General features: G+C 40.6%; 1 protein-coding gene across 1 annotated transcript in view; it reads left to right on the top strand.

The window, feature by feature from the left end:
- LOC135200191 (FERM, ARHGEF and pleckstrin domain-containing protein 1-like) overlaps nt 1-24,097 on the top strand; it is a 739,864-nt gene that overhangs the window by 665,278 nt on the left and 50,489 nt on the right. Inside the window, 2 exon segments of the mRNA XM_064228579.1 lie at nt 12,457-12,597; nt 17,934-18,085. Of these exon segments, the coding sequence (XP_064084649.1) occupies nt 12,457-12,597; nt 17,934-18,085 (293 nt within the window).

Raw genomic sequence — 24,097 nt, 5'->3', positions numbered from 1 at the left:
TTGGATGCCCAAATGAGCCAGTCGTCTAGGTAAGCTACTAACATTACCCCTTGGGCTCTTAGTTCTTGCACTACTGACTCTCCTAATTTGGTGAATATTCTGGGCGCTATGTTGAGCCCGAATGGCATGACTGAATGAGTAAGCTTGTTTTCCTAGTTTGAAGCCTAAGTATGGAGAGAAGTTTCTTGCTATCGGAACATGATAGTAAGCGTCTGTAAGATCTATAGAGGTGGTGATGACCCCATGGGGAAGTAAGGTCCGCACCTGCGAGACGGTCAGCATGCGGAACTTGTTGCATTGAATGTATGAGTTGAGACAGGACAGGTCCAGAATCACTCGTCGTTTGTCTGAGTCCTTCTTTGGCACACTGAACAGACGTCCTTGGAATTTCAGGCGATTGACTTTCTTTATTGCCTTCTTTTGGAGGAGATCTTTGGCATAGTCGAGTAGGTCTGTCGTTGGAGCCTGGTGAAAGGTGACTGATGGAGGGGGCCCTTTCTTCCATTTCCACCCCAGACCTTTCGATACTATGCTGTGGGCCCATGAACTGAAGGTCCAATGGTCCCGAAAGAGATATAGTCTCCTGCCCACCTGTGGGGTCTCACTGTTGGTTGCGGTCTTACCTCCTCTGCCTCCCCTGAAGCCTCTGCCTCTAGAGCCACCTCTGGCTCTGCTACTCCCTGCATGTTTATTGTAGTCGCGAAATGCTCCTCGCGACTCAAAAGAGGCGTTGAAGGCTGGGGAGGCTACTAAGGCTGTTGAAGTCGAAGGTTGCTGAGCCGGAGGACTCTGAACCAGGACAAACTGCTGCTGTGGCTGAGCCTTGGATGTTGAAGGCTTGCCGATCTGGGAGACAGGGACCGCCTGGACAACCGTCTTGAGGATGAGAAGACTGGTAGGGCTGGAATTTCCTTGGCCTCTTCCTAGGTTTGGATTGTGGTCCGGGGGTCTCAAACTTCCTTTTGAAAGGAAGTCCCCAACAGACACGAAGGTTCTGGTTAGCTCTAGCTGCCTCACTGAGGACGTTGTTAACCGCATCCTCAGGGAAGAGGTTGGCGCCCCAAATCGAAGCCTTTATGAGTCTGTTTGGCTCATGCCTTATGGAAGCATTCGCGAAGACATGCTTCCTGCAGGCTCGCCTAGCCCACTATAAAGTCATACAAGTCTGACTGGAAGGCCTGTAATAGTGACTTTGTGTGGACTTGAAATAGAGACTCATCCGTGAACATTGTAGCAATCAACTCCGCCGAGGTGACCGAGTTAATCAACCTACTCAGTCTGCATCTCGCTTCGAATTCCGCTTTGACCAAGGGGTCCGGAATCCTAGGTAAACGTTCAGTGAACAGGGCGGAGGCACACTCCGGGTCGAGCCTGCCCACCGTGAACGTAGCCGGAGCGTCAGTCCAAAACTCTATATCGCCGGGGAAGAGCAAACAGGTAGCCTCTGTCTCTTTTAATTGATGCAAAGGTTTGTCCTCTACCGCGGCTTGTAGAGTCAACTCCGCCACCTTCGAAGTGCAAGGAGTCGGAACTCCTTGTGGGGCCACAAACATAGTGAAGCAACCTTTATGGGGTGTCAACTTTGTGTTGACGCAGTCCCATTCTGTAAGGGTGCGGACCCATGCAGACTGGGCTTGGTCCCTAGGGTAGATGACGGTCTCCTTCGGGACTTTGTCTACCCTGACTAGCGCATCTTCGGCTAGTCTAGCATAGCCTGGAAATAGAAAGTGAAGGCCCGCCGGGAAGAACTCAAAGTCTTCTACCGGCCGGGTTCCGCAACCTTCGATTGTCAGTTTTCCATCTGAGTATGGGGCGTGCAGAGCTAACCACCCCGGGTTGCTGTTCTCGAATGGTGGCAGCTATGATGCGTCCGGTACTGTCACGGACTGTGCCGTGGTCCCGGACTGGAGGATTCCGGACACTAATTCCTCCTGGGCTCGGATCCTCTGGGTCAGAGATAGGATCGACTGACCCAAGGTCTCCAGGCCTGAGGCGCGTCGAGTGGACACCGACTCAAGTTTGGTGTCCACTACCTCGCTCATCTTCATCATCAGGAGATTTGCGAAGGCCTCCTGGTCAAAGCCGGACTCCGTTGGCTTGGTTTTGGAGGTCCTGGCTCTCGACCCCTTGGGTGGGGGAGAAGCCTTGGAAGAGGAAGGCTTAGAAACGGAGGTCGACGGCTTGGGGGCCAAAGACGACCTTATAGAGTCTGCCGGAGTAGGTTTGGATCCCTTTCGAAGGGATCTTGTCTTCCAAGCCTTGACCTTAGAGGTGACCGAGGCCAATCTATCCCAAGTGGGGGTGGACTTGGTAGAGAAGCCCTGGAAAGAAGGGGAAGAAGAAGGGGAGACTTACCTGCCTCACTTACCTCCCTACCTACCTCCTGATCTTCGGTGGCCATCGGTTCGCGGTGGAGGCTGATGGCCGCAACCTCCTCTGTGACCAAGTCACACAAGCCTTCTTGGTCCTCCAGGAGGGGTAGCGTCTTCAGACGGTTGCCCTCGATGATTGGATCCGCCACTGAAGCAGGAACAGCCGTCGAAGCCGGAGCTCCCGGGTAAAGGAGGGAGCACAGATCCTTGGACAGCACATAGGGCTGTCCGGCCTTGGCGTTCCTGCCGAATCCTCCCACCCAGGACTTCAGGGACGCTTTGGTCTCCGCCCGGAGCGACAAACTAGCCTGTAAAATGTAATCGAATTAGGATCCCGTCCGGGAGGGATTGTGTGTCAAAGAAATTTCACAAAGTTGACGTATAGCAGAAATTTCACGGAAACGACGAGGCGAGAACGTCACTGACTCGTCTGAGATGATGCTGATCATCTCATAGCACACAGTGCAGGGGTCCGGATGCCAGATCAAATAGTCGTCCAACGGGATGGCACAGTTGGCATGAGATCGGCAGACCTCATGCCCTTATGGCTTAATCAGGGTAGCCGAGCATCTCTCTACCTGGCAGCAGACCATCTGTAAGTTGAAAAGTCAAATGAGTATCATATGTAGAGGCGCCAGAGTTAACTCCGGCCAGAAGGATGCACTTTAACCAGATATTTGACCCGTTAAAGGAAATATTGGTTATCGATTTCAACTCACTGAATGATTTCAACTCACTGAATGAATAAAAGAAAAACTCTGGGTGTCTCCATCTGCTCCGGAATCCGTCTTCGGGATGGTAAAGCTATAACCAGTGTATGGGGCATGATACGAGCAGAACAGGGGGATAAGGTAAGACCTAAGCCCGAGTCTGACCGCATTGAAGCAGAAAAATGCAACGAATTAAGTGTAGTCGCATATCTGAGCCCATACCGTCCCCACCGAAATGGGGAACAGTGATAGCAAAGGAGACGGAAAACTGAGCGACAGAAACAGCAGTACAATAAACTCCGGTATACTTTACTTGGCGAGTGTGATGGTAGACCACACTACGTCGAAACCGCTAAGGGTCCGGAGACATACCTACAGAGTCTAACCAAATATAAAAATGAATAAAATCTAATATAATCTAATGTAACCTCTTAAAGGCTTTGCCTACTCCGGAGTCTTATAATCATAATAGTTAATACCGGCGGAGACAGGCTGATACGAGCGGAACAGGGGAAAAGGTAAAACCTAGGCCTGAACCTGATCGCATCGGGGGAGAGAAGCGATTCTAAGGTGACTAGAAACGCAGCTATGAGCCCAAATCCGCCCCCACGTGAGTAGGGCGGCGGAGACAACAGGGAGAAAAGACAATTGAGCGGCGGAGCAGTGATACGTACAATCCGGTGTATAGCCTGCTGGCTGGTGTAATGGTAGACCTCACCTGACCAGCGGACGTACGGGCCCGGAGACATATAAGGAGATTACACCAACTACTAGCAACCACTCCCCTCCAACCAATTCCCCCCCTTTCGGAAAAGATAGATACTCTAGCGGCCGTTCATCGGTAGGATTACTTGCACTGCGAGCTAGCTAGGCATTGCCGGGCAGGACAGGTGAAGGGGGGGGGGGGGGGGGTCTGGAGGAGAGTGGACAAGTCGTGAACGCCTGGCCACAGCAACCGATCAGTGGCCACCACCTTGCGGGAGCTGTAACTAGCTTACTACTAAAGGGAGCAGAAGACGGTAGGCCAACTGGCACCCTAAAGGAGGCAAGGCCAAGGCAATACACAACAAAACAAACATAAAATAAGATGAGGAATCACTGGAAGAATTGCAAAAGAGGAACAATAAGGGGGAAAAGGATACACCCAGCAGGGACCCAACCTAACCCTCAGAGATCGGTACGGATCTGGTCAGGTAGGCTAGCTCGGCCTCCAAGGACGTCAGGACGTGGACGGAAGAAACCCAACAAAACCCTCCAAAATTGAAGCTTTCGATCTGGTCAGGTAGGGAGGGTTTAGGCCCAACAAACATGACAAGAGAGGGACTCTCTATCCTAAAGGGTGGAGGGGCAGGGACACCTGACCTACCTTCCAAAACCTAGCCTAGGTCTGGTCGGGTAAGCCAGGGTAGGAAATGCAAAACTTCCAACCTCACAGTGATATGAATATCATAAATGTGCATAGGCGGGAGTCGACTGTACGTGGGCATGAGTAATATTATCGCAAGGAACACTATTATTTCCCTCAGGCTATCATCCATCCACTTCATCTTACTGGTGCCTTGTGGCCTACCAGCATTGTGCTGCTTCTGGTACTGGTTTGTTTCATCAACCATGTTTTGAACAACGTCATTGTCAATGTAAAGCCTGAAATAGTCCAGTTACTTGCTGTCATTACTCAAGTCATTTGGCATATGTTTCCATCCGTCCAACCATCATGTTGTTCAGAAGTTCTAGCCAGTGTGCCATGTATCTGACACCACCACCACCACCACCACCACCACCCAGAGAGAGACCTAGAGTGCCTCCCATGTAGTCAAAGAGTCCATTTCCTCATCAGCCTCTTTTTCAACTCTGATAATATTACTTTCGTACTGACCACTTGTATGGATCATGAACATCAGTACAGGCAGTCCCCGGGTTATGACGGGTTCTGTTCTTGAGACGCGTTGTAAGCCAAAAATCGTCGTAGGCTGGAACATCGTCAAAAATCCTAAGAAAACCTTACTTTTAATGCTTTGGGTGAATTAAAAACTATGTAATCTGCATTCTTATTGCATTTCTCATAAAAAACTTTCAAATATTGATTATTTTGCAGTCATATTTCTGCCAAATCAGCGTTGTAGGCGTCGTAACCCTGGAAATAATTTCTGATAAATAAAATTTAAAAGCGCTGTAACCTCGGAACATCGTAAGTCGGGGACTGCCTGTATCATGATCAATATTTAGATTGCCTAATCCCTCCAATATATCATTATCTCATCACTTTTTAATTTTTACTGTCAGATTCAGCGGACTTACCATCTTCCATTTTCTGACAAAGTTTTATGCCTTCCACTCACATCTTCAAGACCAAATTCACCATAAGTCACTGCAGGAGGTACTGGGCTGGGGATCAGCGGGAGATGCAGCATCACATTCCCTCATGGGATCTAAGGAATACTGTAACTGCCTTTTCACCCACGATGTGACTTATAGGAGGCTGTAGGGTTGCCATATTATTTAAGACTCATACAATTGACTTGAAATCATTCCCACAAAATTTGTTGAAACTGGGTTCCCACAGCTATTTATATTATGCTTCAGAGGAGCAGAGCTGGACGCCAGGGGTTAAATGCAGATCCTAATGATGTCACTAATAAGTTTAGGGAACATTTAAAGACATCTCAAAACCAAAGCTCTATCCACCAAACTAAAAGTCATTAGATGCCAAAGTAAAACCTTAATTACAGCTTAATAATAACTCAGAAGAATATATTGCCACTTTCACAGTGAGAGAGTGACAGCATGCCTATCTTCAACTGAAGAGCTGAGTTTTTTTGTTGTGGAGTTCTTCCCATTTGCTGGAAGTAGTTATTGACTACCAGCCCTGACAAGCTGCAATTGTAAAGTTAATGGGAGGAAAAATGATTGACTATCTTCTAGGAGTATTCTTTGATATGAAGAGTCCATATGACACTACACATGGAAGTTTAGCATTATACAATTCTGAGTAATAATAGATATACAAGTCTCATATATTAGGTATCGTACAAGTCGCATAAATTAGGTATCAAAAGTAACAATGCTAAAGTATATTAAATCTTTTAAACCAAACAGAAACTTCTTTCAGTTTTCTTCTGAAGATTGAAAAAGACCCACAAAATCACTGTGCAACTTGTTTACTTCTAAGTATTTACATTTAATTTTACTCCACACTCGAGTACTTTCTGGCCCTATCTGTGGCCCATTTTCAAGAGATGTTTAGGTTGTCAGCCTGGGTCAAGGCCCACCAGTCTTCTGGAACTTCTTCTCGTTGAGCTATCATTTATGTGATGGCTGTTCTGGTTTCCTTGAGAGTTGCTAATCCCCTCTTGTCGCTCTGATATCCTGAGCTGATGGTCAATGGGATTAACCCTTGTGGTAAGGGAGTGGTCACCAAAAGTCTGTTGGGGAGAAAACCTAATCTCCACGTCAGCAGGGTCAATCTTAGCATCTTTTAATATCAAAGCTTGGCTTATGGGATCTTCTGAGGTAAAACCTTTGTTTCCTTCTATTACTTTAATCTCTTTGATGAGTGCTCCTTCTACTACCCTCCTGTGACTAATTTTATTGCTTTTGTACATAAGCCTACTGTTTTTTAAATCCATCCTATGGTCATTTTCCCAACAATGCCTAGCTATAGCACTCCCCTGAGAGTTAAGCTGTACTGCCCTTCTACGTATGTTCTTGTATTCTAGTCCTTATTCCCCTACCTGATTCCCCCACATATTTTTCTCCACAATTGTTGCAATTTATTATGTATACCCCCGCTACATCATCTGTATTTCTGTCTTCTCCTTCCAATTTATTTTTACATACTTTGTTTTTTACAGTATTATCAAAGGTATATACAAATTTATATTTACTTTCTTTCATTTTAGAAGTGATTTGTTTCATTTTAGGCATAAAAAGGAGGGCAACTATGTTCTTGTTTTCTTTATTCCATGTACTCTCTACATTTGCTCTGTAAAAAAATCTTCCTAGCTTTGTTGAGTGCCCTTTTTCTGAACCATTCTGGGTATGCTAATGCATTGAAGCTTTTATCGATGTAATTTATTTCTAGCTCTATCTTGCAAGGGTCACACATTCTCATTGCCCTAAGAAATGAACCTGTTAGAACACCTATTTTTATATCATGACAGTGAAAAGAGAAGAAATGAATATATGAGTTTGTATGTGTGGGCTTTCTATATGTGCTGAATTCATATCCTGTTTCTTTTCTTTCTATGAGTATGTCTAAAAAGGGCAGTTTATTATTGTTACTTTTCTCTAAAGTGACTGGATGTTGTTATCAAACTTATTGAGTTCGTCCACATATCTCCACCATCCTTGCAGTTTTAAGTTAGGGATATTAACATTAGGAACTAGATTAGTTTCGAAATATTCCATATAGATGTTAGCGAGTATAGGTGGTAATGAGGACCCCATAGCTACTCCATATTTCTGTTTGTAAACTTGTCCCTCAAACGTGAAATAAGTATCACTGACAAACAATTTAATCAACTCAAGGAAGATGCCTATTTTGATGTTTGGATTGAAAATACCCTCATTATGTTTAGTCTGAAGGCATTCTAATACTTTATCTAATGGGACATTGGTGAATAATGCTACTACATCAAAACTAACCATGTGTCCCTTTATATTCTTTTTCTTAACTTTGTCTATGAAATCTACTGAATGTTTAATATATGATTCTGAAAATATACCTAAGTATATTCCTAGTTCTCCAGCTAACCACACAGCTAAGTTTTTGTTAGGAGATTCCTAATAGAAACAATAGGGCGTAGTGGGCAGCCCTCCTTGTGTATTTTGGGGCTTCCATATACACGTATATATGCAAGGTCAGGTAATTTACTTGAGAATAATTTATTGCATAGCATGTCCTTCCCATTACCTAGTCTACTGATTATTTTCTTCACATTCTGATTAAAGGTATTCTGAAGCTTTTGAATTATTGGAGGATTCTCTATTTTAGCATAAGTAGTTTCATCATCTAGTAGCCCGTACATTTTAACCCTATATTCTGAACTATTCATGATAACAATACTACCACCTTTGTCAGCTTTTATAATTCTAATTTCTTTGTAGCTTTTTAATCCCTTCAGAGCGATACTAAATCTCCTTGGCAAGATATCTCCAAGTTTGCTTTCATTACTCCCTATCATCACTCCTCTAAGAAAAGGAGCTAAATCATTGTGATGTTCAACATTAAGGTAGTTAATCTTGCTGTTGAATTCTATGTTGATATTGTTTGTGGTCCCTGCACAAAAATTTAATCCTAGCCCTGGTGCTGCTGTTTCATCCCTAGTCAATAATCTTCTTGAGATATTCTTTATATTATCCATATTGCTAAATTTTATCCAAACCGAATTACTGAATAAATTCTCAAACTTATTTTTAATGTTGACCATGTTACGATTTGTATCAAAGCTTACTCTACTGTTGACCTGCCCAACAACTTTTTTGTACCACTCACCCCTTATGGTCTCTTGAAGTGTGTTTTGTGTACTCCTTACACCAGCAAATGCAGCTTCTTTCTTCTCCCTAAGCTCTTGCAACTGATCCTTGATGTATCCTTCTTGAAAACTGCTGAATGCTTCTCCACTCCAGGGTCTTCTTCCAATCCTGCCATATGTTTTTGGACACACTTTGTTCTTTAAATATTCACTTATAAACCAGATCTTTTTTTTTTCATGGCTTTGGCTTTGTAAAGTTGTGTTTCATATCTTCTTGCATAATGAACAGCTTGAGTTCCAGCAACTTCATACTTCTGTTGTAGTGTTACTGTGGGTACATGATGAACCAAACAAAAACTTCTTTCAGTTTTCTTCTGAAGATTGAAAAAGAAACCCACAAAATCACTGTGAACTTGTTTACTTCTAAGTACGTATTTACATTTCAGCCTGGGTCAAGGCCCAGCAGTCTTCTGGAACTTCTTCTCGTTGAGCTGTCATTTATGTGATGGCTGTTCTGGTTTCCTTGAGAGTTGCTAATCCCCTCTTGTCGCTCTGATATCCTGAGCTGATGGTCAATGGGATTAACCCTTGTGGTAAGGGAGTGGTCACCAAAAGTCTGTTGGGCAGAAAACCTAATCTCCAGGTCAGCAGGGTCAATCTTAGCTTCTTTTAATATCAAAGCTTGGCTTATGGGATCTTCTGAGGTAAAACCTTTGTTTCCGTCTATTACTTTAATCTCTCTGATGAGTGCTCCTTCTACTACCCTCCCGTGACTAATTTTATTGCTTTTGTATATACACCTACTGTTTTTTAAATCCATCCTATGGTCATTTTCCCAACAATGCCTAGCTATAGCACTCCCCTGAGAGTTAAGCTGTACTGCCCTTCTACGTATGTTCTTGGATTCTAGTTCTTATTCCCCTACCTGATTCCCCCACATTTTTCTCCACAATTGTTGCAATTTATTATGTATACCCCCGCTACATCATCTGTATTACTGTCTTCTCCTTCCAATTTATTTTTATATACTTTGTATTTTACGGTATTGTCAAAGGTATATACAAATTTATATTTACTTTCTTTCATTTTTGAAGTGATTTGTTTCATTTTAGGCATAAAAGGGAGGGCAACTATGTTCTTGTTTTCCATATTCCATGTACTCTCTACATTTGCTCTTAGAAGTAAACAAGTTACACAGTGATTTTGTGGGGTTTTTTTTCAATTAAATCTTTTCTCACAGAAAAATACCTTTAAGTAAAAGTTGAAAATAATGTACTTTGTATCTCATTTATTTAAACAACAAAAAGGGATCCCACAAGGAAATGTACTGTACTAAGTGTCACTTGTTTTTCTGTGATCAAATATGATCAAATTAGTAGTTTCTAATCCTATTAAGAGATCTTTCTGTTGGTTTTGCAATGTACTGCACAGTCCATGATCCATAAACAGCAAGTAGGCACATTCAACAAGCCATTGATTCCATCATTATATGAACTTATGAGAGTAATTCAAGCTTCCTCCTTCAAAAACTTGCAGTTTGATTAGCCGTAGGACTAGGTGGATGTAGCCAAGGTGGACTGGTCCTGTGAAACATACGAGAAGGAAGTCAACATCCACTCTCAATAACAAAACTGAGAAGAACCCAGGCATGTGGCAAAGCTGTAAGCCGGATCACCTTAGGGCCCAATATGGCTGCCATCCTGGGTAGTTCCTCAACCAGTCCTTGCAGTGCCTCTCCCTTTCTCGGCTACATAGAACAAAAGCCTTCCAGCAGTAGAAGGGAGGGATACAGGGGGATACAAGGAGAGGATTATGCTATGTGGGGAGCCATTTTCCCTTCGTTTGCACGGGGCAGCCATTTTCTGAGCGAAGGTTAAACCCTGCCCGTAAAAAGAATCCACCTTCACACATGGGGGTTTATCCAGTGTATCCTGTGGGAAAGAAGCTTTTCTTGCAGGGCAGGAAGAGAGATGTTTGGGTACCTTCAGTGTTCTTCTGCAAACATTTACAAGGGAAGTGGGCTATCTTGTGCAATTTGTGTTGTTGTATCTGTTTAGTGGATTGCATACTTCCTTATCTACCTTTGCTGAGATAAGCACCTCTCAGTTTTGCGGTAAAAGGCAATTGCTCAGCCACATCTCAGATACATATTCAAATTGAAGGGGTTGGATCCCTCTATCTCAGTGCAGTTATCTATGCTGATGAGAAACTTCAGGCAGTCTTTTCCTTTGAGGAACTCTGGCCTGTAGGTGGAATGTATAGCTTGTGAGGCCCCCTTCAAGCCTTTCTCAATTTCCTCAGGCAAGAGACCTAACAATGTAGACTTTTTCTCTTGTCTTTAGCCATGATGAAGAGGGCAAGTAAGTTACATGGCCTGTCCTATCTTCTTTGGCACTTGGAACAGTGTGGTTCCCTCACTTTCTATCTTCTGTCCTTGAGTTTGTAACAAAGGTTCAAAGCCTATCAGTTCTGGACACGATGACTGAGAAATTTTAGATCTCCTCCCTCTAAGACTTCCCTAGTGGAGATCTTGAAGAGATGCTGCTGTGCTCAGTCTTGGTCTGCATCATAAAGTACTATTTCATTGGGGCTGAGTATAGGAGACTTAAATAGTACAGGTAGGCATAAGAAGAACTATGATTACTCTCCAAAGTAGACCTCTCACTCATGGGCACAAGAAGGTAGGGTTGTGGACCATCTCTCACCTTTTGGAAGAAGTTCTCAGGTCTTGGGTAATGAGGGCAGGTGTCTGGCATAGCCATACTACCTTTACCTCATTCTCCCTGAGGGATGTCACCCACAAGTCCTTGGATACTCTCTCTGTGACTTGTGGTAGCTGCTCAAATGAACATTTTGTGTATTATCCAAGCACCTAGGCTTGGTGTGAGTGTGGAGGTGTAGCTGTGGAGTGAATGTTCTCTCCTTCCAGCTTTCCCTATTTTGAGCAGCATCCAGGCCAAAGTACAAACTAGATTGAAATGAGATACAGGTATAAGTGCACAGCGATTGCTTGTTCTTATAAGTTCAAGATTGCCTTGGCCTCTGTCCTTCATCTTTTAATAAGGGGGGGAGGGAGGACATGGTACTTATTTTCTGAACCAATTACTTGGTGATAATTATCAGAATAAGCTTCCCACCATCTTGAGAAGTATGTGGGATGTAAAGATTCTCCAGAATTGTTCTTAACTGAAGTTCCCTTCTGTTTTGGAGTTCTCTAGCCCAGGGCCTTACTGGTCAACTTGCATCTGCAATCAGGGGCTTGACATTTCTGAGTGGAATCCAACTCTGGACACGGGAAGATGTTGGTTGTATCCTGATAGGAACAATAACAAATTTTGAAAAGTAATATATAATTTTCTATGGTATACAAACCTTTTACATGTATAGGTTGTGTAACTCAACCATCCCATTCTGTCTGCAGCCAAAGGAAAAAGTGAAGTGGTGAGGGATACCTCCCTCCCCCTCTTATCCCCATCACCACCAGTTAACAACCTTGTTATTAAATTGAACAACCATTCTAGCTTGCACTAAAAGGTACTGTTTACTATTGTCCTGAAGGATACTCTTGATATAAAAGACAATGGTTTGGCTAGGAAAAATAAAAACATATATATATTTTCTTTCTTTACAGTTTGTTAGTTGTCTTACATTTGTGCAATATGTATTTTGTTTCACTGGTATTCCTTAGACCCATTTTATGCTGGAAAAACTTTTAAAAGTATTTTGTATAGTATATGCCCTTATAAATAAAACTTTTTGATTAATGCCAGTCTGTTAATATATTATGAGGTAAAAACTATTGTACTACTGTACTGCTCCTGAACTGAATATTCATAATGATATTTTTCATATTATACATTTTCTTTGATCTTGTAAACTTATGGTTATATTAACTTTCAGGAAAACCTTGTCAAGTTAGTAGAGCTTCAGAGGGATTTAGTAGGAATTGACAACCTGGTACAGCCTGGAAGAGAATTCATTCGCGAAGGTTGCCTACAAAAATTGTCTCGCAAAGGTTACCAACAGCGTATGTTCTTCTTAGTAAGTAGAGTATATTGTTTTACAGTAGTGCCTCAGGTCACGAAATTAAACCGTTCCAAAGCGGCCTTCGTAACCTGATCTTTTTGTATCCAGAACTACGTTTTACATGTAACTGAAAACATGAACACTTCTTGATTATCTCCATCTTCGTCTCCATAGAAAGCATCCTCTTCTTTCCGTGAACTTCAGGAACATTCTTGGGACCCATGGCTAATAACATAAGTAATTAAGTTTAAGTTCACACACGTTAACGAAGGAAATCTCCGTGAACAAACTAATTCCACGTGTACGATAACGCTGCCGAAATGAAATGGTAGAGGAACTCCCTTACTTAGATGCATGATGGGATAGATGCTGACCAATAGGAGAGCAGGATCTTATGGCGTTAACTAGCATCAGGAACCAATGGAAGAGTGGGAGGATGGTGGCGAGTCTACTGAGTTGGTGGAGCGTGAGTTTTAAAATTGTTCTCAGCGGCCCGGACGAATCTCAGACTTTTCGTATGTAGGGGTATGACTGTATTTGTAATTCTCTCATATTGTACTAATTAACCCTTAATGGACAAATCCCCTCATATGAGTAGGAATAACAGGTTTTGGGTGTTGGATGGATCCACTCGTGGTGAGCATTAATATTACACACCATCGATTTGAAGGAATCGGGCGGGAAAGAGTTTCCATTACTTCCGTAGCCCATGAATTCACTATGGCATCTTTTAGACTGGCTAAAATCAAGAAGCAGGGAGCTCATAAGCTAGTTGTGATTTTAACTTCAAGGGAGCAAGTGCTGCCTCTCTCTCTCTCACATGACATATGTATTTGCTCATAAATATATCCAGGGGTTGCTGTCGGTTTTAGTTCTTATCTTTTATGATAGTATGTTAGTTATACTTGTAATTTTGCAAAGAAATATTAGAATGGACGTGTATAATCTAAAAAAGTTACTGCATCTTCAATCTCAGTAAATTTACGTAAATATTTTACAACAAATATACTCAGAATTTGTTACTGATTTTAGTTCTTAGCTTTTTTGGTACTGTACGAGCTGTAATTATAACTTGAAAACAAAATGTACCTGTTAGAAAAACCATGTATAATTGTAAAATTTATGGCTGTCTTGCAAAAGAAGCCCCACAAGGGGTGGTAAGTAGTTATTTTCAACTTCTCATAGAAGGTAGGGAAAAATTTTTCAAATTTTTGTTCTTACACCCTGGGGTGCTGCATATTGATTTGTTCATATGCAAACAAGCCTTCGGTCATAACAATAGGATAATTTCTAGCGCCTAGCTGGGTCCGGTTAAAACGCAGATTCATTCCAGCAATATAGACTGAGAAGTGGTCCAAGGAAAAACCTGTGGCTAACTGATCCTGAGACTGCTGATCCGCAACTAAGGGATTCCCCACTGTATCAACTTTATTTGACAGCTGTAATTTCAGTTAACAGCAATGTTAAGTCAGTGACTTCTGTAGTATTCGGGCCAGCATTCTACCCATTGGATATGTATGTGGATCTCTTTCTGATCAAGGGTCAGATGTTTATCCACTAGTACGTATTGGATCAGCCCCTGCCCTACTAAAGTCTGGTATCATGTCACAGGATTGTTCAGCTGCGGGTTTGAAATGGCTCAGAGCAGGACTCACAGCTTTGGCTACTGGCATGGCACTGGTCTTGCAAGGTAAAACAGCTCAGTTCTTAGTTCTGGACAATAGTATGTTACAATCCAGTCTGAGTGGGTGCCAATCACAGTCTTTTTTGCATATTGTGGATATGAGGAGTCAACTGACTCCAAGTTCTTCCTTAGAATACCATAGAATGAATGCAATTATGGCTGTAAGTTATCCTTGGTGTGATCAAAAGATGATGAAAAAACTCAATACAATAAAAGAGATATAATATCTAATACAGTGGTACCTCGACATACGAAAGGCTTAACTTACGAAAAACTCGAGATACGAAAGCAAATACGAAGAATTTTTTGGCTCTACATTCGAAAATAGTTCAAGTTACGAAAGGTTGTTTCTGTAAAGTCCCGAGATTCGCCCGGACCACTGAGAACAATTTTAAAACTCACGTGCCGCCAACTGAGTAAACTCGCCACCATCCTCCTGCTCTCCCATTGGTTCCTGATGTTAGTCACCCCGTAAGATCCTGCTCTCCTATTGGTCAGCATCTACCCCTTGTGCTTTATGTATTCTATTGGTAAAAGGATGCTGTAAATTGAAAAACTTATTCATGCAATACATTTAATAAAAAAAACATTTGGTAAAGATAGAATAAAAAATAGAAATGAATGGTTATTATACTGTTTGGTAGTTTCAGTAGTTGAAGAGAGATAATGAAAATTTGATTACTGTACGTACTGTGTGCTAGGTGAAAGTGGTTGCTTGGTGATCATTCAGTACTCGTAAGTGGTGAACGTAAACAGAAGTGTGGAGGCTTCTTTTTTTTTATTGTTTATTATAGTTAATGGTTACTTAATAATTATTTGAAATGAGTACATTTAATAAACAAAATTGTGAATTAGATATCATAAAATATAAAATAAATCAGACTTCTATCATCGAAGCCAACAAATATGTATTTTCTAGAATTCTTCTTCTGTTTTAATATTACGTATATGTTTCATCATAGCTGTCAGTAACTCTGTATCTCCATTAGGTAAAGATAGAATAAAGAATAGAAATGAATGGTTATTATACTGTTTGGTAGTTTCATTAGTTGAAGAGAGAGAATGAAAATTTATGGCTTACTGTGTGCTAGGAAAAGTGATTGCTTGGCGATCGTTCGGTACTCGTAAGTGCTGAATGTAAACAAAAGGTGGGAAGGTTTTTTTTGTTTGTTTGTGTATTATAGTTAATGATTAATTAATGATTATTTGCAATGAGTACATACTGATTATTTATACATTTTATTGGCATATTCTAAGCTTTTAGCTTCTTAGGTTTAGATGTCAGAATCATAGACTAGGCTACAGTAGCAACTGCTAACATAGGCTAGGCTTATTGCTAAGGGACTTATGCTAAAGTCCTAATATATGCAGTAAAAATGGGGTTGAACATTACATGCAGTTGAATATTACTCAAATATGTACAGTACTTTGCCTTTTTGGAGTCGTATTTCTTCCGTTGGATCGGCGTCGTAACCCTAGAACATGTGTTGTAAGCCTGGAAATATAATTTACTGGAACAGATTAGGCATTTTACATGTAAAATGCGGTTCAAGATACGAAAAACTCATGATACGAAGGCTGCCTTGGAACGGATTAATTTCGTATGTCGAGGTACCACTGTACTGTAATCTTTAAAGGGCTAACATCATAACCAAGTGAATAAGTACATTAAAAGTTAAAACAGAATGCAATAATAACAAGTTACTCTACCAAAATGGAACTTGTTTGTTAATCTCTGATGAAAGAGCAGATGCATATAAATGAACAAGCAAAAATCAGAGTCGGCAAAGTTTATTCAACACAAGTATGAAAATAAAATGCAAATAATTAAGAATACCTCAAGGAATTCTTGTCTTACCACAATATATTTCTTATAAGGTAAGCTTAAATGAGAAAATTTACTGATCACCTTATTGCTTGGGTAACCAATACTTCAGTCATGTGGTAGACAAATTGAGTAAGTTTATTTTAGCATAAAAGATGTTGGTAGCAAAACAACAGTGAATACTTACAGATACACAAAGAATAAGAATGTTACTTGCTTGAGACGTTGAAGTCCAGCCTTGCATGTACAGTATTACCAGGTGTTCTGAACTGCTGGTTCCCTCCTGAAAAAATGTAATCTAACACTCTTAAAAAAAATGGCCTTGAATGAAGGGACGAGAGATGACAACAAAAAAACTACGCCAGAAGGCCGATATTACTGAAAAAAGAGGAATTTACATAAACACTGGACTTTAGTTTTAAATGAACTATATTTACATTTAAGTTATGTAGGTCCAGGAACTAATGAGGTGGTTGACTGTCGATCCACCAGAAACACGTGGCTGGGAAATGAGCCAGACACGGAGATCAGAATTTTGCACAAACAGGTTATTTTAATGCAAGACTTATTCCAAAGGGTTCCCAATTTCTCCCACAATCAGGCACGGTGTTTGTCTGCAAAGAGATTGCATTCTAGCATCAGTACTAAGGTAAGGAACACGTGTACGGGATGTTTACTAGCATCACAAGGGAATTAATCACAGCATTGAACCAAAATTGGGGGAGTGAGAAGCTGAACAAAGAAGGGGGGAAAGTCGCCTTGGAAGAATGGAAATGAAATTCAGACAAAAGGCAAAACAATTCACTGGCTGTACTAAATTTACGTCTAACAGTACCTGGAAATCCTGGGCTTGGTAGTCTTCTTACCTGCTGATATTCCTGTGCACTATGGAGGTATGAAAATACTTGTGATCCCCCAGAAGAGGCAGGGGGGAGCAGAGGGAGTGAAGTTGGAGTCTGCAGGGCTTGAGAAAGTTTAAGGAAGTCCTGCTTCTGAGCAGTCTGGAGAGGTTCCAAGAGTTTCTGAGCGAGTTCTGAGAGCGAGCTGCTTTGACCCCATTCTTTTACAATCTTGCCTGGGTAGGCTCCGCCCTAATCCGAGTTCCCTGTGGGGGCGGCCAAATTCAGAACAGCCAATGGGAGCAAAGAGGGTATTTGTAGAGAATGGAGGCTTTCAGTTCAAAGGGGCAACTTACATATAGGCAAGGATGAATGAGTCTTGTTATAAAGAAGTCTTAACTTTCCTTGGTTCTGGCTTAAAATCCTGAACACAGGTGACTGCAGTTTTGTTTTCAAGAGGGACAGAAGTATGTGGGATGATTTTGACCAAAAAGTGCCTGAAGTATGCAGGATGATTTTAGGTTGACACAAACATCCAAGTTTGTAGTATAGTGATGACTTTCTGGTGAAAAATCTACTCTTCATTAAATACAGACCACAAATGGTGCATATAATTCATCCATAAGAAAAATGCAATTATTGTAGTGAATTGCTTTGGGTTTACTGGGGAACTGGTTGCTCATTTAATTTTTCTCTATAAAAGCGAAGAGGAAATGTACACTTTTACTTTAGAGATAGTTTAAGAAGCTATTTTACCAGTTTTATCAAGATGCTAACCTCCAAGTTTGGTCCAGATGAAGTTGATACAGATGTTGATATAATTTTTTTAACATTATCGTAGTAGCTTTAAGATTTTTTCAATTTTTTCTTGTTGCCTGGAGCAATTTACAACATTGCCTTTAGATAATTACTGCATTAGTGATTTATAATTTATTAGGTCATATAACTGTATTACTATTAGCAACAATTCATTTGTAATGTAAGTTGTTTTTGTCTCCAACAGTTTAATGATGTGCTGCTGTACACAAACAGAACTACCACACCTGTATTACAATTTAAGGTTCATGGTCAGCTACCTCTTAGGGGTGTCATGGTTGAGGAGACAGAAAGTCGTATGGGTGCAACTAACTGTTTTACTATATATGGTGGTAATAGGTAAGTATATATTTGGATTACTATTTTTCAGTAACAGTCAGAGTACATAAGCAATTTTTATGGATATAATATTTTTCAGTACATATATGACTTCAGCCATATACTGAATACACTTTATGATATATTTTGCAGTTATTTGAGTGATAAAAAAATAGGTAACATGAATCTGAGCCTGTTAATTGTCTTATTAGCATAAATTACAGTGGACCCTGGTATTCACATTCTCAAGATTTGAAGATTTCTCTATGGACCGTATCTACTCATTATTCGCGGGAAATTTGTTATTTTCCTATGAGAAATATCCACAAATTACTGTATTTTCTTATAAATTTCATGATTAAATGCACTTTTTATGCATTTGATCATGAAATAAGCATTTTTAGCGGGTTTTTCTTGAGTTTGAACTCACAAAATAGGAAGTTCTTAGCATTTTTATAGGGGTTCCAAGTATTGGCAGATTCTAGCTGTTTGCAGGGATGACGTCTTGAATACATCCCCCGCAAATATGGGGTGTCCATTGTAGTTTGTTTTCCTCCTACTGCTTGCATTGACTATCATTTTATATTACTAGCACTGGCTGTTATTGTCTACGTATATTTTCGTTTTGAATTAGCTAAAAGTACATACTACTGCCTTGGGTAATAAATTGCAAACTTTTATGCAGGTTAAAACAACACAATTCAATGCCTGTAGCAATGTGGATGTTATATAATAGCATAATAACCTTGGTGCATACACCACTGGTACTGAGTGATAAGTGATTTTTTTTTTTTTTTTTTTTTTCTGACCACCTACCTGCTTATGAGAACTATTGGAGGTGACTGAAGGCCTGTATGAATTTTTATCAAAGCAAGCCTTTTTTGGATTGGGTTAGAGGAAATTTTTAGTATTTGTTTCCTGAAATCTTTCCCCAGGAGAGCATACGCAGTATAATTCTGTTGACAGGCTTGCTCTTTGACTTGAGTCATCATAGAATCCTCAAACATGTCCCATCAGAAGGCATTAGACTGTGATAAAGCAGTCACATTGGGAAGTGACTTGTTGGAGTTTCCCTTTACCTCCATTCACAGTTTTATGTGCCAATTTAGCAAGGAGAAAGTGGTTAAGATACTAATGAAGAAGGTCCTAGCACAAAACTCGGATGCTGTTGTATCTTCTGATATCCTTCTCATTGGGGTACCAAATTGCTGAGTTGCAATATCTAAGGGAAGTTTTTTCCTATCAAAAGGAAGTTGAAGCATTGCCATTCTTCAATTCAATGGAGTTTTTTGAAACTGGGATAACCAAAACAATAGTTTTAGTTCTGCCAATGGTCCCCACTTTCTAGTTAATATATAATTTTGAATGTGTGCCTTCACATGGTTTATTATTTTAAATGTGAAGGGGCAGGAGGACATGATGAGCAACCTGAGGATTATTCATAATATAAATATATTGATCCACTTCCCATTCACCTGGTAAAGAGAGTTGTCTACAGCTTTCAATGCAATATATTCCCAGGTAAGGGAATAGTTTCCTTTTGAGGTTTCTCCATGTCTCGCGAAGGTGGTATCAGGCGCCATTCTGTATTAAGAAATGCTGCCCTGTCTCTAAACTCAACATGTATAACTTCTATCATAGTCTTTCTCTCATTAATGAGATACCATCTGGAGAGAATATGCACATCGATGCACCTTGTCAAGGATTATCAGTATCAGAGTAGGATTTTGGAGTACGTATCTGTTTAGTTCTGATCGTAAGACTCATAATCTGGTTCCAGTTGGGATTGTACCATTAGCTCTTGTTTGGGCAGGTTTGGTTTCCACTCTCCCTATTCTGTTGCAAGATGCAAATTATTTACATTTTGGTGTATACACTACTGACTTGATTTCTTTAATTTCTTGTTCAGAATTGTGCAGTATGTCCATTAGCTGTTGCCATTCATTGGCGAGGGCATCTTTGATGTTACTCATTATTTCCTTACGGAACTGATCAAATACTGCAAACTGTGTATCCCTTTTGGGGGAGCTTGCATAACCTGACTGAGTATCTACAGCTGAGCTGCAGGTACCTGTTTCCCAAGGGGTAGAGGTCTGGGGGAATTACTTTAACCCTCAGAAACTGATCAGCTTCTGAAAGCTGCGTGGGGGATTGATAGACTTTTATAATGTTTCCCCCATGGCTAGTTGAAAATGGTCTCTCTGAACCTTTTGGGTTCAGCAAGGTTCTTCTGGTATCAATATCTACCGCATAATCCTTGAGCAATTCTCCTCCAAGTGAGGATTCCTCTATTTCTTCTACAGGATGAACATGGGGAGTAGTGGGGTCTGATGTTACTGGGTTTTGGCCCAAACATGGATCTTCAGAAAAAGGGTTAAGTATGTGCTGCCAGATAGATGTAATCTTCCCCTTCCTCACCCTTGCTGAACCCTAGGACCCATTGAGACAGCCTAAAACAGGAAGTTTCATCCTTAAAGCTTGCTGCCAAGAGGATGCTACAAATTTCGCACATATCTGGCGACTAAACAAATTTGTCCTGACTATTACAGGGGCTATGTTTATGGTAGGTGGTATGGGTTATGCCCACGGGCAAAAAATGTACCAACAACATGCTATGGAACATTTTAACTGAGGGCCATGTCTCAAGTTGGCCCTGTAGTGAAAAAACCAAGTTGTCATTAGAAAATTTAGCTTTCATGACAACTGATCATGTTGTTGAAGTTAGCAAGGAGGCTTTCAGTGACAATAAACAGGCACCCCAAGTAAAAATGCACAGAACGACATGCAAAGAAATGCTCATGAATGTGTCGGGACTCATTTTATCCTATGCCTTCAAAAATACATTGGTGATGCTAAATATAGTTCATGAGTCATGTTGAAATTGAATCTTAAACAGCTATGTGCATTGTGAGTGCTATCAAGAAAATTCTTGAGAAATTGCTTGGAGTTAGGGTGGGCAATGTGAGTGTTAATACTGGCCTAAGTAATGGGATATGTGAATTGCTAAAAAAGAATTTGACCGGCCTAACTTATTCATGATAAGGCGTGTCTGTCACTCTATTCAGTTAGCTGTATCTCATTCCATAGCAGAAACAGCCAATAAATACGTATTGATTTTCTCGTAAGAGACATATACAACTGGTTTGGGCATTTGTCTAAAAGACAGCTGATGTACAAGCAGCTCTTTGCTACACTCAATGTTGGCAAACACCCTCTTCATATGCCAAGAGTGTTTGACACGGGATGGCTATCCGTTGAACCCGCAATAACATATTTTATCTCGGTAAGAAGATCTAAAACTTCATTTTGAAATTACAAGGTCATCAGAAAAATGTTACATGGCTGAATCATTATTTGCAATGTACAGTGATCCAGTTAATAAATTATACCTTTTGTTCATGGGTCCCACTTTGCAAGAAACTTTGAACAATGAAAACATTTCAAGGCAAAAACAGAACCAACACAACCTCTGCTTGACCTCTCCAATCTCATCATTTTGTCAAACAGAAAAGTAATTATCCCCACAGCTATAGTGAATCCATTAACAACTGATATTCCTTCCTACAGATCTTGGAGCCGACCTGAGTTATGAATTTGAAAAGGTTTGCAAGGAATATAAAATTGCAAATCAGGATTAAAGTATCATTTGTCAACTTTGCATATTGTTTGTGGTCAAGTTATGCAGGGAATTAAGAAATAAACTTCCAGATAATTTTGAGATATTAAGGAAAATATCTCATTTTTTGTTCATGAGTGTTGAAATCAAGTAAAAGTTTGTTTGGCTATGATTTTGAAAATATTGAAAAAATTGAAAAACAGTGGCACTACTTTACAAATAGTCCAGTGGCACAAAACAAAGCCTACAGCAAAGTTCTAGATAGAATGTAATCCTTCAGGAATTACATGACATGGCAATTAGCATACTATCATTACCACACTCAATGCTGAGGTTGAGAGACTTTTTAGCCAACTTAACATTGTTAAAACAATCAGAGGAATAGGCTGAGTTTGAAATCAGTGATTGCAGTTCTTGCTGTAGAATGGCCTAAAAAGATTCGAGAAAAACTGGCATATGTATGCTATTCCTAAAAGTATTTAGGAAAAAATAGGCATGAAGGATGCATATAGTAAATCATATTCTGCCGCTTCAAGTTCTTCAGCTTCAGTTACTACGATTCCAACTTTGATGAAAGATAATGATCAAATTTTATTTCACTATAAGAATAGATCATGTTACAGGCCGTGAATGGATTTCTGGGCACAAAAGCTTAATAACGAAGTCAAAAGGGTAAGTAAATCACATTCTAAAATTCTAGCACATTTGGGGCTACAAATGCAGAATTTTTAGGCTTGCTTAGCAGATTTCAGTTGGCTACATTTGGTAACACTGGATATTATGTGGGAGCTATCATTCCACTTCAAACAACCTGCTCCAGGATGGCAGGGTATGACGTATATCCTACACCAAGACAATACACATCCTGGTCCTTTGTCTATACAGTTCTTACCTATGATAGAAATGTTCCCCTGTGATAACTTGAATCATGTCTGCACTACAGTTCCATACTGACCTGGCCTCTAGGCATCATGTTGCTCCAGTAATAACATTTCATCAGCCTGAACATTGTAAAGCTGCTGAAATCATTAGTGCCGTGCCACAGAATAGGCATCTGAAGGAAATAATCCTCAGACATAGTAACTTCCATCTGTTCATGAATGTGCTTGGTGCAACAGGTACTTTGATGGAGGGCACAGGACTAAAAAGCATACTAGAAGTAGTCTATGGTGAAAATGAATTGTACATTTGCTGTCTGGAGTCTGTCTGAGGTCACCTGCTGGTTGACAAGTGCCTTCATGGAATGTTTCTAGAATCCAAAGTGTTCTTCACTTTAGAAGATATTGAAAAGTGCTGCAAGTCTTTGTTGGAAGGTGAAACCACACTGGAAACATTGGTAACTTCTCCACCACTTCTTGGCATGAATTAAAGAATTGATGAAATGAGAAGGAAGCTTAGTAAGCAATCTTAAGCTTGTCAGTTGTGGACAGGCTACCAGGAAATGCTTGGTGTCGCTCGAGCCCTAATCAAAGCTAATAAAACTGGTTATGGCTGCACCACTTGCGTGCCATTGCCAACTCCTTCCCAATATTTGCCTCAGCAGGCCACTGCAACTACCTCAAATCAGCTTATCTGTATATCCAGGAAATGAGTCAACTTGAGAATAAGAATCTCAGTGTTTACAGACAGTTCCAGTGGCTTGACCCATGGCAGTAAGATGACAGAAGAACAGCGAGAACTGTGGATAATGTCTGCTCCTGTAATGTCCGAGCTTAATGGTATGCAAGTGTTTACTAACCTTGCTTATATCATTAGTGAACAACATAGGGATTCAACTAAGCCTAGGATCACAAGAGATGCTTCTGATATCTCAAAGATCTCAAAGAAAAAGAACAAACTGAATTCATGTTCACCCTTCTCCCTAATGTTGTTTGAAGAAATATCGTCAGTGGTGTAGTGGCCAAGGAAGAAGTATAAATGTAAAAGAATATAAACAAGTTGGACAAAAGCTTATTGAAATTATGGCTGGACAAAAGATAAAGCTACAACCATGGGACATTCATCAGCAGTGAAGATCGTTCCTGAAAGATCCACAGACCTAGGCCTACTATTCCGTTTCTTAGTAGTTTCAAATACAGGAAATTAATCCTTAGAAGACGTAATGATATACAAACTCAGTCCATATCCACTCTCCTGTTCGAGAACAAAGATGTGTTGCGCAAGGCCAGTAAACCACAGCTTGCTCATGCTACCAGTGAACACTGTACTAAAGCCTTATCAACTGCTCTGATAACAGATGACATCCCACAAAATGATAGATATGTAATAGATGGGGATCCTTACTTCACAAGCTCAAGTGGAGAAATGGAGACACCTATGGTAAAATAACTCAGTTCTATGCCACTTTTACAAGTAGGCACTATGGCAGTAAAGCAACTATTGTCTAAGATGGTTATGGATCAGGTCCTTCTATGAAG

The sequence above is a fragment of the Macrobrachium nipponense genome, chromosome 26 (assembly GCF_015104395.2).
Source record: "Macrobrachium nipponense isolate FS-2020 chromosome 26, ASM1510439v2, whole genome shotgun sequence".
NCBI classification, from domain to species: domain Eukaryota; kingdom Metazoa; phylum Arthropoda; class Malacostraca; order Decapoda; family Palaemonidae; genus Macrobrachium; species Macrobrachium nipponense.
The sequence above is the reverse complement of the archived record's forward strand: the minus strand, read 5'-3'. Positions and strand labels throughout refer to the sequence as shown.